Raw genomic sequence first — 17861 nt, forward strand, 5'->3', positions numbered from 1 at the left:
TCGCTGTCTGTGTTCTGGGGCCGGCAGCTCCTGAGCCCTGGATACCACTCACACAGCCATGGAGGGAGGACCACAGGCAGGGCTGCTGCCGCATGGTGTGTTGGACAATATGCCTTCCAAGTGCCCGACTTGTGTAAATACGTGAACGCTTTAGCGGGAAATGAGGGAAGCACTCCCAAATAACCTCTTCAACGTCGCTCTGAGGCTTACAGTGCTCAGAGTATCCTTTCAAGCAAAAAACTTTTTAAATTAAAAAATGTAAACTTTCACGAGGCTCTTGCCTTCAGGGTTTGTTTTAACTCTGCTAAATCAGCATCCAGTTAAAAAAAAAGGAAGGTGTTAACTAAATCCAAAGGACTGAAAAAAGGGCCTGGGGGATGGGAGACAAGACAGTGGGTTTGTGTGAACATTTATGTAATTAGGAACATCTGGTTTGGGGGTTCTTTTGTAATCTTGTTGTGGAAATAAGTTTAATTTCTAAATCCTGACCATAACAGACACAAACATCTAAGAACACAGAAAGCTCTCCAAACAGTGTCAAACAGAGTAGAGCCGTGGCCATATGAATGCTGCAAAAATACACCAACCTAGATAACCAAGTTTTCTGAATACCTATAAAAGATGTGCTCTTTTGGCTAGAAGTCTGACGCTTATTTATGTTTCTTTAACTTCTGAAACAATGTCTGAGAAACCCAGCCTTTAAGTGGAGGAGATTCAGGGTCATCATTCTAAATTACTTAATCCTTTATGATCAGTTTCAATATACAATCCCCGTGGCTACTAAGTAACCAAAATGCATATGCTTTCCCAATTCAATTCTGTTTCTTTCTGAAAATCATAACCAAGATTTCAAGGACCCTACAAGCTGTGAAAACATGCATGGGCTTTGGGCCATTTACTTTGGCTGGAAACCAATTTTTGCTCTTTTCCCAATTTCTTAGTATGTTCGAGATAGGTCGTTGCCAAAGCCTCCAGTCCCCTAACCGGCCAACTCCGGCTTCACTTCCGTTCCCATCCTCGCACCCCTCTTGAAAGCTTGCCACCCTTCCTGCCCCCAGGGCAGTCCTACTGCCCCCACTGGTCCTTCTCCAGATCCCACACACGTCCAGGTCCTTCTGTGTGTATCAGCAGGGTTCGGAGGTGATGGCCATGCTTCCTCTCTGGGTTAGTCATCTCGCGCTCCTCCTTGGTTTTAACCCCACCTTTAGGCCCGCGGCTGCCCTGCCACACACACGGCCAGCTCAGATGTTGCTCCAGCTCCCTCTGCACTGTCTACCCGGCATCTCTGCTGTATGAGCATTGGGCTCCTTCACCCAGGAGGTCCCAAACCAGAAGATCCAAGCAGTTCCCCAGGAACCATCCCCACAGGCTACACTCTCTCCCCTCCCTCAGCATCGAGGTGACCTCTGCAGTGGGAGCTCCCAGCCTCTAGTTACCCTCCCAGCCCGTTTTCCTCACCACCTCCGAAGGGACCCAGGATTAGTCTCCCTGTATGATTCCTGGACTGACAATACCACGTCTCCTGGCGTGGTCCATTACAAAGGACCTTGACATATATACACTTGACATATATATAAAATGGATAACTAATAAGAACCTGCTGTATAAAAAAAAAAATAAAATAAAATTCAAAAATTCAAAAAAAAAGAATAGATATATGTATATGTATAACTGAATCAGTTTGTCGTATATCTAAAACTAACACAACACTGTAAATCAACTACAGTCCAATATAAAAAAATTAATTAAAAAAACAAAAAAACCCAAAAAAACCAAAGGACCTTAGACAGCCTCAGCCTCTAGCCACTCCCCTTGCCCTGCTCTGGTCCCACGCCACGGCAGTGATCCTCAACTGCAGGCACTTCACAGTCGCACGTCTGCACGCACCCCTCCCTTGCGCTCTCTGTCTCCCTTTGAGATCCTCCCAGGAGGTCCCCCACTCCGTCCCCCATCTCTAAGACTCCCAGGATCTCCAGGCACAGAGCAAACTCCTCCCCTCCTCCCTCCAGCCTGTCCCCCGACCCTGCCATGCCACTGGAGTTCTTCAAGGGCAGGCAGAGTCTCCCTTTTCTTGGTTTCTCTCTTCAACCCCATGACCTACCACAGTAAGTCCTTGATAAACAGGAGTCACTCAATAAATACTTAAAAGTCATCCATCATGGAAATAAAGCCTTTAGTGTTTGCCACATATAAGTGAAGCTTAAGTCTCAGTTTTTCTGAAGGAAACAGTCTGTGATAATATCTTGCTTTTTTTTTTTTTTTTATAGAAACATTATGGGATTCAAACAGGTTTACTTAGGAAGTTAAGGAAAAGGTTCTAGAAACCTAACATCTATGGGTTTGTAATTAGATTACTTTTTCAGTAGCCAGTAAAGTACGTTCTCTTTGAAAAATCCTAAAACCCAAAAGGTGACAGGATAAGGAAACGGATTCTACCATCTCTTGTACACATTTCCTGATTTTTGTCATTTGTGTGGCATTTAAAGCATTCTGAAACAGTCAAATTGTTAAAAGATACAATTAGAAATTATATATATATATAAAAGCATGCAATTCAAAACCAAATGATAGAATTTTTTGATTACTCTTGCAGATGAGAAAATTGTGGTTCAAAGAATTTAAGTTCTGTATCTAAGATCACACAACTGTTTGGAGGAAGACTTGGGGCTGCACTCCCATCTTCAAGTTAGTCCATTCTTAAACATGCAGGCAAACTTCAAAATAATTGTGTTTTCACCAAATACCCAGTCATAGGATAACAGTGGTACTAAGTGATGAACATTACAGCATAAAGGCAAAGAAAATCTTGACTTTAAAAACTTGGCTATATCTAGGTTGCTGGAGATATAACCATGAGGGTAGCTAGCCTTTGGACAAAGTTTATAGACAAAGGAGAGCAGAGCTGAAAGAAAAGGTAGAAAGACTTCCACTTCTGATCAAGATGGAGTAATAGCGATCAATTTCACCCCTCCCCCACCCCCAGAAAAGACAGAAAGAGAGAATATATAAAAGAATTTTCAAGACACTGGACATCAGATAACAAAGCGCAGAGATCCCTGTGATAGGAGGGACAATTTTAAAGTGAGTGAGCCCTACAAATGCCCCAGCTTCCTGCGTGGCGAGAGGCACTAGATCATGGGCAGGGAGGTGAAGCAGAGCCCAGGCTGGGAGTGGGGGTTTGGTGGGGGGAAGGACTCCCCGAATTGAAGAGATAGAGCTGAATATCTGAGGAAACCAAGTAATTTAGAGGTCACAGGACCAAGTACCAAAGAGAAGAGAACTGCACAGACAATTCCAGAGATTTGCAGAGGGTCCCCCCTTAAGGACTCGGTAGTAAATCGATCCACACATGAGAGGTGAGGACCCAAAGCTGGGACAGGGTGCTTTCCCCCCAGCCAGAATGGAATAACTCCTAGTTCAGGGCATTGAGGAAGGTATCCCTGAAGGCCTTGCCTTCGCAGAAGAGAATAATTAGCCCTAAACTGACACTCTTCCGGACCTGCTGAATAAATTGTAAAAGCAAGACCTGAAAGGATCAAACCATCTCCAAATAACTATATTCCAGAACAAAGCTTAAGAATACGTTTAGGAAAACGCAAATATCAAGCACCCAACGAGGTAAAATTCACAATGTCTGGCATCCAATCAAAGACTACCAGGCATGCAAAGAAGCAGAGAAACCTACTCAAAATGTAGAGGAAAAGTCATTTGAACCTGACTTTAAATGACAAAGATGATAGAATTAGCAAAGACATTAAAACAGTTACTAGAACTGTATTCCCTATGTTCAAAAACAGTATAGTAAGGTTGCAGGATACAAGATAAATACACAAAATCAATTTTATTTTAATATATTAGCAACAACAATCAGAAATTATAACTTAAAGAGTAATACCATTTACAATAAAAATAATGTGAAACACTCAGTGATACATCTGACAAAAGACATGAAAGACTTGTCCACTGAAAACTACAAAACACTGATGAGAGAAATTAAACAAGTGGAGGGATATACTTGTTCATGGGCTGGAAGCATCATTGTTAAGATGTCAATTCTCCCCAAACAATCTACGGATTCAACGCAACCACAGTCAACATCCCAGTAGGGTTTGTTTTGGGTAGAAACTGCCAAGATGTTCTAAAATTCATGTGTAAATTCAAAGGACCTAAAAGTCAAAATGAGTTGAAAAAGAGCAAAGTTGGAGTGGTAAGACTACCTGATCTCACAATTTATTATAAATTATAGCAATAAAAAGTGTGGTATTGGCATAAGGACAAATAGAGCAATGGAACAGTACACAGAGTCCAGAAATGAAATCACACATAGACAACAGATATTAGACAAATGTGCAAGGGCCTTCAGCAGTGGAGAAAGGATAGTCTTTTCAACAAGTGGTGCTGGGGCACTGTGCAAAAGCAACCAAACCCAAAAATCCATACCCTGCATCATATACAAAAGTTAACTCTAAAAGGATCATAGACCTAAATGTAAACCTAAGACCATAAAACTTCTAGAGGAAAATACAGGAGAAAACCTTAGATAATGAAAGATTTCCTAGACAGAAACACAAATTCTATGTTAGAGGCTCAGATAATATTCTGACATCTTTTCTCAAGATATGGGGCCTTACACTGAACATTACCTAGGTTTCTCCTTCAAAATGAAGCTACAGACTTCTAGTTAGTACATTTGCTAACACCACTACTAGACATTCCTAGAAGTGGTACCTTTAGAAGTGATATCCTGGACATTCCTCTTCACAAAGAGGAATTCAACAGTGATGAGGTGGGGTCACAGTAACTTGTTCAGGAGTCCAGAAACATGTTCTAGGGGAGCCACATGTGCAGAAGGAATAAACATTTTCCTCCCACTGTGTTTTCGCCATATCTTTAAAGTACATCAAAACCTCTACGTATCCAAAGACCTCTACAAACTAATCCTACCTGTTCACCACACTGACAACACCACCAGGCACAGAACGCTCACACACCAATGCTATTTCTCACCTTTCTGCCTTTATTACACTGTTCGCTTGCCTGGAATGCTTTCCCTTCTCTTCATATAAATAACCACCCTAATTCTCTAGGGCAGCTTCCCAAAGATGTTGCCTGAAGCATCAGAATCACCTGGGGTGCTGTGTGTCTCACACGTCTGCAAAGGGCACAAGGGAACTTCTGGAGGGTGATGGAAGTGTTATATATACACAGATGTTTCCTATTTTTTTATTTTGACTGTGGTTGCAGATATCTGGTTGTATACGCTTGTTAGAAGTCATTGAGCTCTATGTTTAAAATGGGTGCGTATTATTGTATGTAAACTATAATTCAATGAAATTGATTTAAAAAGAAAGCTCACATAAAACTATATAACACAAAATGAACAGGGGGAAAAAATCCCTAACTGAGATGGACACCAGAAGTGATAGTCAAGCTCACATTTAAGCCAAGCTTAAATTCTTAGCCTCAATTCCTAATACACAGTTGACCCTTGAACAATGATGGGGTTAGGGGTGCTGACTCTCCCCACAGCCAAATATCTGCATATAAATTTTATGGTCTGGATCATGTGGTACTCTAGTACGTTATTTATTGAAAAAAAATCCATGTATAAGTGGACAAGTGCAGCTCGAATCCATGTTATTTAAAGCTCAACTGTACACACAGTCAGTTATCTGGTTCTCTAACCTTCAAAAATGAACCTCTTGGTTATAAAAGGTAATTTTGAAAAAAAAAAAAAAAATCACCAGAAAGCTCCAACCATATTTCACTCTTTTTCCTGGATTTCACCACCGTGCTTTAGACACATCAGTAAATGCTTATAAACTAATGTCCACAGTGACAGCAAGAGACAGAAAGATGAAGCAACTGTGCTTCGTGTGCAGAGAGCACACAATGACCTACGGAATCTTCATGAATTCTCAGAGTAATTTGTGCTCAATACCTTATTCTAAGAAGTCATTGTCAAATAATGCATTTTAAAAACACAATTTAGATTCTGAAATGCAGTTCAGAAATACCATAAACAATTACTAAGCTAATAGAATACAATTATATCTGAATGGGCAAATTTCAGTCAAAAACCGGCAAACGTGGAATGCCTCATTCCCCAATAACCATGGCTATTTAAATGATATATTTTAAACGAGATATCCTGGGTATTTAAACGTTTCCAAGTGAACATTTATGAGTCTTACTTAAAAGACTAGGCACTTACTTGTAAACCATTCCAACAACATTATCTCATTTAATCTTACTAACTCTATAAGGAAGGTATTACTCTCCCCATTTTACAGATGACAAAACTGAGATAAGCACTTTGTCCAAAGCTACATAGAACCTTCAATTAGACTCAAATGACTATGCTTTTGTCCATTCTAGATTTATAGCTTAGGATGCTATTTTTGCTATAGGATCATAATCTTACTGATTAACAAGCTCTGCATTTTCTAATTAGTCATGTAAGCATTCTTAACCTACACAGGTAATTTGAAGTTCAAACTATGAATGATATGCCAGCCCTTTATAAATCCCATCTCAGTTCTTCTTGGTTTTACACATGATAATAACGCACTCATAAATATTAAAGATGTATATTTCTCTCTAAGTTCTCATGGATTTACCTGCTAATTAGAGCACAATTGACCTTCTTGCCTTTGAAAGGCAAAAAAGAAAAGAAAAATCAGAAAAAATGTTTCCTTTAAAATGTTTTTCTGACACCTCTGTAACCTGGAGAGTTTGAACTCTGTAAAAAGAGCTTAGATGAAATCTCATACATTGTAAATATTCCAAAACCTGGTGTAATGTGTTTAAGAAATGGACGTGGAGTCAGACAGATTTCAATTCTGATAATGCCTCTGCCACTAAGTAGCTGAAGAGGCTGGCAGGTAGCTGACACTAGAGGGATATTAGGAAGCATTCAAGAGTCGTATTTACTGCCACATTTGCAGTGTTTATAAACTTCCTAGGTTTGTCTTTTAATGTGCATACTCCAACTTACAAACAAAATCTGTACCTAAAAAGTTGTGTGTGGGCTGTGAAGAGAGAAGTGCTTACTTTTTTGCATAAAAGAACGCTTAGCAAGCATCAGGGCCCCCAGGAACACCCATTTCACCTCCCCCTCACCCCCATCTGGGGCAGCATGAAGTATCTTCCCAGTACCTGGGAGTTAGAACTTCGATTACCCACAATAACATCATGATCAATGGGTTGGGACCAGCCACACAAAAGGCGAAACTCGCATCTGTAAGCTGACCTGGGAATCTGCCTGTTTCTAAGCTTCTCACAGGAAAATACTTCTGAATTCCAAAAAGCCAGCAGACACACACTTGTACAATACAACCATTTTTACCACAGTGACTGGTGGCAGCCTTCTCTTCACTCAGCAGTCTAAAGATGATCCTAGGCGAGTTTCAAAGAGGAACAACCTTCTCATTTTCCAAAGGAGGAAATTGAGGTTCACAACCACAAAGGTGGTTGGCAAGCCTTGGAATACAACACAAGTGCAACTCCAAATCCAAGTTCTTCCTGATAAAACCACCAGAGACAAATACTGTCCTAGCGCCAAGCATTTCCAAAGTGGCAGGCTCTCCCTCCAACCAGATCTACAATGATGGGTTTAGGCTGCTTTTTTTCCTTTTTTAATCCGAGTCCATGGTCCTGTAAGTGCAACATCAAAACTTCCACAAAGAGCAGTATTTTGGTATCACGCTGACCCAGCCCAACATATCACGTCCCAAACACCCCTTTCTGTCTGATGGGGCCATCCTTCATCTACAGGGCCACGGCACCCACCACACCCTTCTCCACTTTTATCGGCCCAGCCTGACTCTTGGTTGTTTCCTAGGCTTCTGCATACAAACAAGCTCACTTGCAGGCTGATCCTGCCTGCAGACTTTTACTCAGTAGACGTGACAGGGAGTTCCCACTATGTGCAAGGATCAGGGCTAACAGTGTTAACGTCCTGCTCTTTCTCAGAGGCTCACCTCATCAGGGAGGCCTGCCATGATAAATGTGGGACTCTGACTTTCAAACCCCGTAACTGCAACCACAGTAAGAAATAATTTACATGCACCCAATATACCACCCCTACACACACTCTCAAATAACTCGTTTGACATAATATTCTCACTACGTGTGATAAACCAATACTCTTCATCCTACCCCATTTCAATTTTTAAAGTCTCGGAGAGAAAAAATATCTAGGGGGAGAGGAGAGATCATAAAATACACACAGTACACAAATAATACACAGTAGTCCCTCGGTATCCACGAGGGACTGGTGCCAGGACCCGCCAGAGACACCAAAATCCACGGAGGCTCAAGTCCCATAGTTGGCCTTCCATTCAGCATCTGTGGATTCAGCCAACCGTGGATCAGGTAGTATTCACTACCTGACAAAAAAACCTTGTATAAGTAAACCTGAGCAGTTCAGACTCTAGTTCTTCAAGGGTCAAAATGTCAGATGCTGTAAAGAAACGACGAATTTCAGACTTCTAAAATCTTCTAAATTTATTTCTCAACCCACTAATGGATCATGATCTCCAGTTTGAAAAGTAATTTTCTGTAACATAAGAGTGATTACCTTTACATGACGCTAGAGGAACAGAAGCATCAGCAAATGCTTAGGTGTGAGACAACCCCCCCTCCCCCGCCCAAGTCACATCTTCTCTCTGTCCAGAGATTCAGAGGTACCACAACGGAGAGTTAGCCCCTGCATGCCACAGGTCAAGGAGAGGAGACAGAATCAAACTGGGGGAGACCAAGGCTTCACTGAAGTGCTATTCCAGGAGTAGGAAGAGTGGGGCTTTTTTCTTAACCACCTGGGAAGTCTTCACAATCTCAATTCTTCCCCTTGGGTCATGCTACCTATTTCCAAGAGGCCTGTCAATACTGGCAGGCAGGAGTTTTATTCTTTTTGAAAATCTTACACTCTACCCAGACATGACTGAAGCAGAATTTAAAGTAATAATAAATGATCAGCGGGTTATTTTTTAAATCTAAGATAACTTTTCTACTCCATGGTTTCTGTTAAACAGTAAACTCCTCATTCCAAAGGACATGGGTTTGTTAGTGGAAAAAAAGGAAAGGGAGGTGTGGGAGAGAAAAAAAAAATCTAGAGGGAATAGAGGATAGATCACAAAATAAACACAATACACAAATGAATATATAAAATGTCGGATGCTGCTAAAAAAAAAAAAAAAGAGCTTTAGTCTAAAACTGAAGAATCATCACCAAACATACTGTACCCCTCTTCTGTCCAATAAAGTATGGCAAACCACTTATGGTAGAAACGTGAATTACTAGTCATGATACTTTTCTAGCTTACAAGAGCACAATTCCTTCAACTGACAGGCAGAAGCATTTTCCAATCATAGAAAAACTAACTTTTTGCAAGGAGAGAGATTCAGCACTGGTGTAGCAGCACCTTGACACTAAGGTAAAGAGTGATAACACTGACAAGGAGATAAATTATTTACACCTGAGCAAGCCATGGAAGGCAAAAGGTAAAAACACGAAAAATATAAATGGACCTTTCCAGAAGTCATTTGATTATTTGAACTGTATATACACGTGATTTTTAAAAACAGGAAGGGAAGGCATAAAAAGCTTTTGCAGAAGAGACTTTAAAACTAACAGGAGGCAGTGCTTTCCAAATCATTCCAATAAACAATGGTTCAATATTGAGAATCTAGAGGCATTTCACTTCGAAGCAGCACACATGTGGAAGCACAGATTCGGAAAGTTTATATACTAGATCTGGGCCATGGAAAGGCACTAACAAATCCAAACTTTGAAGTTCTCAGAGTTCCCATTTAGAATTAAACCAAGCCATGATTTGTTTTAATTTATATCTATAAAGTGGTGGTCGGGGGGTGGTTGATGAGAAGGAGAAGCTGGAGGTTTAAAAGGCACCAGGATGAGGTGCGGCGGAAGCGAAATCCTGAAGACCTGATTCCTAACAGCAACCGGCCTTCTAGGACAACTTAGCCCCTTTCACGTTAATGGCATTTTGAGACGGGACCGTGGGTCGATAGGCGGCGGGCAGACACCCCAGCCTGAAAACTCCTCCAGGCACCCAGTGTCACACTTTTGCATGCTCACGCCCTCCCAGCGCCTACTCCGCACTTGCTGAATGGAAACGAACCCCGAATGAATGAATGGGAGAGAGAAATCCGGCCAAAGGCTCGGAGCACGGCCCTGGACAGCGCTGAACGCCCGCGGGCTCGGCGGGGACCCTCGGGGGCGCGGCGGGGACCCTCAGGACAGCGCAGGGCGCGGACCGAGGGGGCTGGGGCCTCGCCGAACAAAGGGGCGCGGGGCGGCGGGGGCCGGGCGCTCACCTCGTCGCCCCACTTGAGCACGTCCTTGTGCCGGTCCTTGACGGCGTGGTAGATGTGCAGGAACTGGAGGATCCCGTGCCGCCGCACGTGGTCGGCGTGGCGCTGGGTCTCCTCCCAGCTCAGTGGCGAGCCCTGGGACAGTAGCCCCATGGCCGCCCCCTCTCCTCGCCCTCTGGACCGGCGGCGGCCGCTCCGGGCTCCCGGCGCGCGGCGCGGGCCGGACACTCAGTTGCCCGCGGAAGACGGCGGCGGCTCAGCCCCGAGGGGGCGCCCTCGGGCCGCAGCCGGCGGAGGGAGGGTCCGGTCCGCTCCGGCTCCCCGGCGCGAGATCCTCGCCGCCCGGGGGACCGACCCAAGGGTCGGGTGTACCGCGCGGACGGAGGCGGCGGACCGGGGGGCGGGCTGGGCGGCCCTCTGCCCGACGGCCTGGCCGCTCGCCCGCTCCGGCTCCCGCCCCGCTCCTGCTCCGAGGCGGCGGCGGCGGCCCCCACAGCCGCGGCGCGGCGGCGGCTCCCGCTTCTCTTTGCCGGTGTCCTGTACTAGCTCCTTCCTACTTGTGACCAAAACCTGCGCCGCCGAGCATGCTCAGTGCTCCCAACCACTCGCCGCTCCCCAACGCGATCCGCCGCTCCGGATTTTATAGACTGCGGGCTGGGGCGGGGAAAGGAGGCGGTGCGGGCGAGGAGGCGTGGCCGAGCACTCGCGGAGACTCAGAGGCTGCGGGGTAGGCGTGCGCAGGCGTGGTTAGGGCGGAGTCCAAGGGGAGGGGCTCACCAGGCCGGGGTCAGCCTCGCTTTAAGCAAACGCGATGTGTAAAAATCCGTTTTCTCTAACCCAAAGAGAGAAACTCTGCATTGGGGAAAAAGTTTGATTATTCGAATTAATGAAGAATCCACCATATTATTTTTTATGGAGAGAAGCGCCTCACACTTATAAAACCAGGGTGAGAGCAGCAGGGTGTGGCAAGAAAATTTGTCTACAGGTTTTTAGACGTGTACATAAGTATTTGTGTAGTTTCTATTTATTTGATGACATATGTTCTGTGGATGGCACAGACACCATTCATTGCAACCAAAGGGGCTTTGTCAACATTTCCATAAAGATCGTTAGAAGGAGTCATCTCCAAAGTATATCCCCCATCCAAACCTAGGATTCAACCATCAAGTGATTAAAATGATGCTCATGTGAGCTTACCACGGGGTGGAAGGTTTTAGAAACAGCTGGGGTTGGCCCTATCCTGGCGGGAAAGGGAAGGAACGAGGTACCTCGCCCCCAAGTAGTTGTTCAAAAAATGTGTCAACAGAGCAATGAGATGACAGATCAGGGGGAAAGTGACAGCAACTAGATCATATGTGTACTGAGACCAGAAAGTGTGTACTTACTGTGCCCTCTTCCCTCACACCACAAAGTTAACATTTAGTGACCACTTACTGACTGACAAATGGGTACATGATCATAGAAGTCTCTTCTCCCACACCCTTCATATTGGCTGTGCCCATCTCAGGGCTTGGGGACATGGATACCCAAGGTCTGGCTGTAATGTCCACAGGGGTGTATGTATATGTGTCTGGAGTGTGGGTGGGGATGTGAGGGGGTTTGAAGCTCAGTAGATGAGGTTTCAATCATCTGTTTCAACAGCTAGGATAAAAACCAAGCCTCATTCTACTTTGTCCACAGCCCCCTCTTCCTTGTACCCTCCCCACTAACCTCACTAGACCTGTGCGGTCCTGGCTTTCTGCTGTTTTTTTCTGCTTGGAATTCTCCACCTGACACAATCCTGTTCATTCTTTGAGTCCCAGTTACTCCTCTCTGTATTTTGGTTGCATATGAACATGTCACTATTTCTACGTTATGATAGAATCATTTAAAAAATATTTCCACACTAGGTAGTGACTTCCTCTGGGATAGAGATGATTCACGCCTTTTGTATCTTTAACTCTAGAAAAGTGCTTGGTATAAAAGGAAAGAAGGCAGTGTGGAGGTGGGGAGGGAGGGATAGTATTGGTCACTGTTTCACGTCCAGGCGAGGCATCCAAAGTATCATTTTGTAATTCTCATAATCTCATCTCACATCTGCATACCCTGGCATTGTTCAATACAATAGCCATCAGCCACATGTGGCTGACCATTTGAAATGCGGCTAATTTGAGAAAGTGAATTTTACTTTTGTTTTAATCCACTAAAATAGAAATTGTAAAATTGATGTTCCATTTGGCTACTGGAAAGTTTCTAAGGAAATCTGGAACAGATTGGGAATGTGAAATCCACTTTTTCATCTGTAAATTTTATGAAATCTAAATACGGATCAAGTATTTCCAAAGAAAATTTATTGGACTGGAAATGAGCTGTGAGTGTAATACACACACCAGATTCAAAGACTTAGTACACACACACAAAGAATGTAAATATCTCATTAGTAATTTTATATTGATTACATGTTTCTATACTAGTATTTTGGATATGTTATAGTATATTACTTAAATTAATTGACCTCCAGGGTGACTTGTAATTGCTGTTACACGGGGAAAAAACAACTACAGATCAACAGATGTCATATTTAACAAGTCATTCCCCTCTATTTGACAGTGTTTTGCATTTTCTTTGGTTTACTTCTCGATATCATTCTGTAGATTGCACCCAAGACTGCGTTTCGACTTGTGGGAGTGGGTTTTCAGCAGACAGCCCCGCACAGAACGTTTAAGGCCTTAATGATGGCTAAAGCGAAAAGAGGGCGCGCATATCGTGCAGAATCAGCCTTGACCAAAGGTGGATTCCCGGACAGTTCTTCTGCAGAAAACAGCAAGACCCGCTGGACCGGAACCCAGCGACTGTACGAACACCGCATCCTGCGCTCGGAGCATCCAGGGAGGCCGCCAGCCCCGCCCCCAGGGCCGCCCGGAAAATCCGGGCGGTGGAGCCGGGGGGCGGGGAGCGGACGCCGCTCTGAGCATGCTCGGAGAGCCGGCAGGTCGCGCGAGGAAGCGGCGAGGCCGCGGGCGCTGCACGCCCAGCCGTTGTTGTGGTCCAGCCCCCGACACGTGACTGCGCGGGCCCGGCCCCCGCGCACAGCGCCGCCTCGCCGTGACTCAGCACTTTGTGCCGGTTCAGAGCTGGAAGTCAATCCCGGAGAGGCCGCCCAGGGTTTAAGTCTGGTCCTCCACTCCTGCCCCCGGGGCTGCTGCTGCTGATGTTGCGGCAGCCATTTCAGTCTCGTCGGTTTTCGGGCCTCCGGTCAAAGAGGAAAAAAATGTTTCCCTGTGGCCACGCCGCTCCTAGTTTCCCCTGAGTCAGCGGCTCCGCGGAGAACCCGGAGCTGGCCTTGCACGGGGCGAATGAGGAGAGCAGAGGGGCTGTGCCTAGGGCTCTCTGAGGTTCAGGCTACTTGCGGTCACCCGCAACAGCCCTTACTGCTCCGTTTGGCCTGAGCATCCCCTAGATGGTCTCTTGGGTGGTGTCAGTACCTTACTCTTTATGGCGCACCTGCTTTATGCCACGCACTTTGATTTGGAAATCTGTGAGGCAGTCCTGGTTGTTGTCTCGTTTTATGGACGAGGCAACTGAGATCCAGTAATAGCAACAGGTAGTCGCTACGCAGGGATTTGAACTCCAGTGTGATTTCTAAGCCTGTGCACTTTCTGCTGCACTTCACATCCTGCGTGAAGCTGATGGCCTCCTGCAGTGGGACTCTTGGTTCTTGATACTTCCTCCACTACAGCCTTCCTCCTTTGACACACCCTTCCCCCAAAAGACCTCTGGTCTGCTAGTGAGGGGCTTAAGCCTTTCTTTTTATTTTCATTAATTGGCAGAAAGACAGTTAACTTTAGTGTACGTAGTACAAAATCCAAAAGCTGTGGAAAGGATTGTCTCCCTACAATTTCACTGTACTTTGAATCTGAATTGATTATACTGAAGAAGGCCTCCAGGACCTTATGATAGAAGAGCAGTAGCCGAGAGATTGGGGTCTTCATGTTAGCTCAGACGGTAACCAGCTGGGTGGAGCTAAGCAACGTTGTGTGTATCATAGGGGACCCCTACCTCTTCACCTGTTCCAATGAGAATCTGGAAGAAATGTGGTTTCCCTTCCAACCTAAACATTCTCTGATGTTAATACTACTAAATTAGTTGAAAAAGTGCAAACCTTTTTGTATCGTGTAGTATTTCTAACACATGATGCTGAGATGCGCAATTGCTATTTTAAGTAAAAAAAAAACAAAACCTTTTTTTTTGGCCGCACTGTGCTGTATGCGGGGTCTTAGTTCCCTGACCAGGGATCCAGCCCACACCCGCTGCAGTGGAAGCGCAGAGTCCTAACCACCGGACTGCCAGGGAAGTGCCAAGAAACACCTCTTTTAACTTAGTTTCTAAAAGCCAATTTTTAGTTTATATGGATTTAAAAAATATAAACATGTTCATTTTCATGTAGAGTTACTAAAGATCTGCTTGTCAAGGGAAGCCCTTTATTAAGCTGGGGAAGCGTGAGTGTGTAAAGAAGATGGGTAGGAGTCAGCTGGGGATGAGGTTAAGGATGTGGGAGTGAGAAAAGATGCCTTAGAGGCAAGATCTCTCAGGAGACATGACTTGATGGGATCCAGAGCACACGTAAAGAGGTGAGCTTCTTTTCTTGTCTTTTCTTTTTTTAAATAATAGCATCATCTTCCTGTGAGATACTAGGGAAGATGTATTGGGATGGGCAATGTGGTAACTGAGTTCCATAGACTCACTCTTTTCACTGGAGTATGGTTAAAGAAACACAGCTTTTTTTGATGGTCATTTCCAAACAAGCACAGAAGTAGGGAGAACACAGTGTAATATACCCATTACCCATGTTCAGTATCGCTGCATGGCTAATCTTGTTTCGGGTATTCACCCCCTCTCATTAGTGTAGAGCGAATCTTACTGCGTATGATCTCAAGTGGTTAGCTCTAAGTGCTAAAGAAAAAAAGAGGAACGTAGGGATGAGGGGCGATCCAGGAAGACAGGAAGGAATGAGCGGTAGGCTAATCCCTTACTGGAAATCAGTTTCCTTCATGCAGAAATTGGAGACGGTTGACGTTATCCAGTGGTTTTTATTCCAAATGTTCTAGCTATTGTTATAAATTATGGGACCTTGCATTTAAAAACAAAGCCAAAAACAAAACCAAAAAACTGTGCTTGTCACATGTAGTATAAACTGTTTCACAATAGCTGGCATGGATAATTATTATGGTCAAAGTAGGCCCACTGTCAAAAGGAGAATAAGGTCTTTCAAGCATGTATTTACCCTTTTAAAGATCCCTAATGGTAGTCTACACCCCTTTCCTCCCATTTCGCTTACACTGGTTCACACAGACATGTGTGAACTTCATTGTAGATTAGATAACATCAAATAATTCACCTTTGGCACACAGCAACCCATCATTTGTGGATGATGAGATGTGAAAAGGTGCTAACTGTAATTACATATACTTGAAAAGGCAATTGTACTAAATATTGAGCAATTTTGCTTTGATAAGATCAGTTCCTAAAAGAAAAAAAAAAAAAAAGGAATAACGTAATTTTACTTCCTGAAGGTATTTTTCCACACAGAATACCCCTGGCCATTTATTTTAGTACTTAGGCTAAAATGTAATAGGTACTTCTGGGGGAAAAAAAATCAACTCATCTAAAATGCAACTTATCCTACAATGCACGGGGTAGCCCCACATGAAGAATCATCCATCTCAAAATGTCAGCAGTGCCAAGGGTGAGAAATCTTGGTCTACATGGATCAGAATTAATTCTGAGTATTACGTGGGTGCCTTTCCTTAAATCTTTGCAAGGGTTTCTAAGGTCATCAGAATGATTAGTTGAGACGAACTGAATATATACAATGGTTAGTATCACTTTATTTGCAGTTACCATGAACACAAATATATACAGCTGTCTAGTACACTCTTAGTCTGTAGTGTGCTTCTGGAGCTTATGATAGGAGGGTGAGGCTAGAGCCCCTTCTTTATCCTGTTTTTCTTTCCCTCGTGTTCTCTTAGTCATCCAACCCCGGTCTACTCTCCATAGCATCTTATTTCCTGTCCATGTGAGGCTAGTTATATATTTGTACCAATATTAATATTAAACTGCAGAGTTCTTAGTCCCCTGTCTATGTTTCTTAAAAATTCAGTTTTAAAGAATGAAAACTCATTAGCTTTCTTAAAAGCTCTTTTCCTACTGGACAGGGAATATGTCATATGTATGATCAGGCCATCCAAGATGGCTATTCTCTTGTTCCCTGTACATCCCCTGCTCGACCAGTGCCTGCTTCACCTACACCTACTCACATGACTGACCTTCCTATTGATACATACTTGCCCCTGCCCCAGCTAGTGATTGTTTTAACTTTAGATAAGAACATCTCTACCATGATACCTTATCAAAGGGGCGGTGAGGGGTGCCCCTCTGCTAGTTTCCCTAGTCATCCATAGCCAAGCTGACGTCAGTTCCCCCTGTAACTGGTAACCTGCCCCCAGCACGCATGTCCCTCCTACCTCCCCACCCCCCAACCCCAGCAAAGACTGCCACATAGTGGGGGGTTGCTCTAGGACCTTGCTTCTGGTATGTAAGCTCCCCCATCCATTAAGCCATTGACGTCTCTGTTGCTGACTCCGGGCTCTTTCTTCGGTCTTGAAGCTGGGCAAGCTGCGGGGTGCAGCCTGACAGCATACTGGGAGAAGGCTTGGGTGCTCCTTTGTTGAGTAGTTGTAAAGATTGAAAATAACCTGCAGAGCATCTGACGCATATTGGGGCCCATGAAATGGTACTTCTTTTGCATCAGTCAAGGCAGGGTAGGAATTTCAGGCGTAGCAACAGTACTACACTCAAATAGCAGTGAGCTCACGAAGCATCTTCCAGCCATGGATGCTTCTGCTGCTGGAATGGTAAGAAGTTTTAGCTTTTCCTGGAGTGACACTCCCTTGTTAACTCAAAAGCTCAGTACCTGTAAAAGCTGGGATTAAAACTCCCCCCTGGCCACTGAAAACTGCCTCTCTGGGACTTTCATTTTTAAGGTTTTGTGACTTCTGCCAGTGTCTTTTCTGGAAGTGTCATTCAGGCAAATCTCTATGGGTTTTCTACCTTATTTCTCCCCAAGAAGTAACCTGGACAAAGTAGAGAACAGCTTGCTACCCAGCAGCTGCCCCATGGCCTCAGGTAGGGGCGTTGTAGGGGCTTCAAGGAGGGCAGGCCACAGCTCACGTGGCACGTGGGCCAGTGAGTTCACAAAGAGAGTCACCATGAAGCATCACTTTGGGATGGGCAGCCCTGCCCTGGTACGGCCCGCCGTTGCCCTTCCGAGGAGTGTTCAGGCAGGGAGATGCGCGCCAGCCAAGCAGGTTGCTCCGTTTGTCCTTGATCTAGGGAAGGAAGGGGATCTAAGAAATCATGCTACATCTGTTATGATCAGGAAGGCTCACATTTATTCCTCCCCACACACCAAATAAAGCAGCACCTGATCTGGGTGATCACTGCCACCTGGTATGGTCACATCTCACTGTGGGCGGCAACATTCTT

General features: G+C 44.6%; 1 protein-coding gene across 3 annotated transcripts in view; it reads right to left on the reverse strand.

The window, feature by feature from the left end:
* GCLC (glutamate-cysteine ligase catalytic subunit) overlaps positions 1-10940 on the reverse strand; it is a 39286-nt gene extending 28346 nt beyond the window's left edge. For all 3 annotated transcript variants that reach the window (XM_059938981.1, XM_059938980.1, XM_059938979.1), the window contains exon 1: positions 10341-10940. In XM_059938981.1, the coding sequence (XP_059794964.1) occupies positions 10341-10490 (150 nt within the window). In that variant the 5' untranslated portion in view covers positions 10491-10940. The remainder of the gene's footprint in view (positions 1-10340) is intronic.
* Positions 10941-17861: the final 6921 nt, after the last annotated feature.

The sequence above is a fragment of the Balaenoptera ricei genome, chromosome 11 (assembly GCF_028023285.1).
Source record: "Balaenoptera ricei isolate mBalRic1 chromosome 11, mBalRic1.hap2, whole genome shotgun sequence".
Classification (NCBI taxonomy): Eukaryota; Metazoa; Chordata; class Mammalia; order Artiodactyla; family Balaenopteridae; genus Balaenoptera; species Balaenoptera ricei.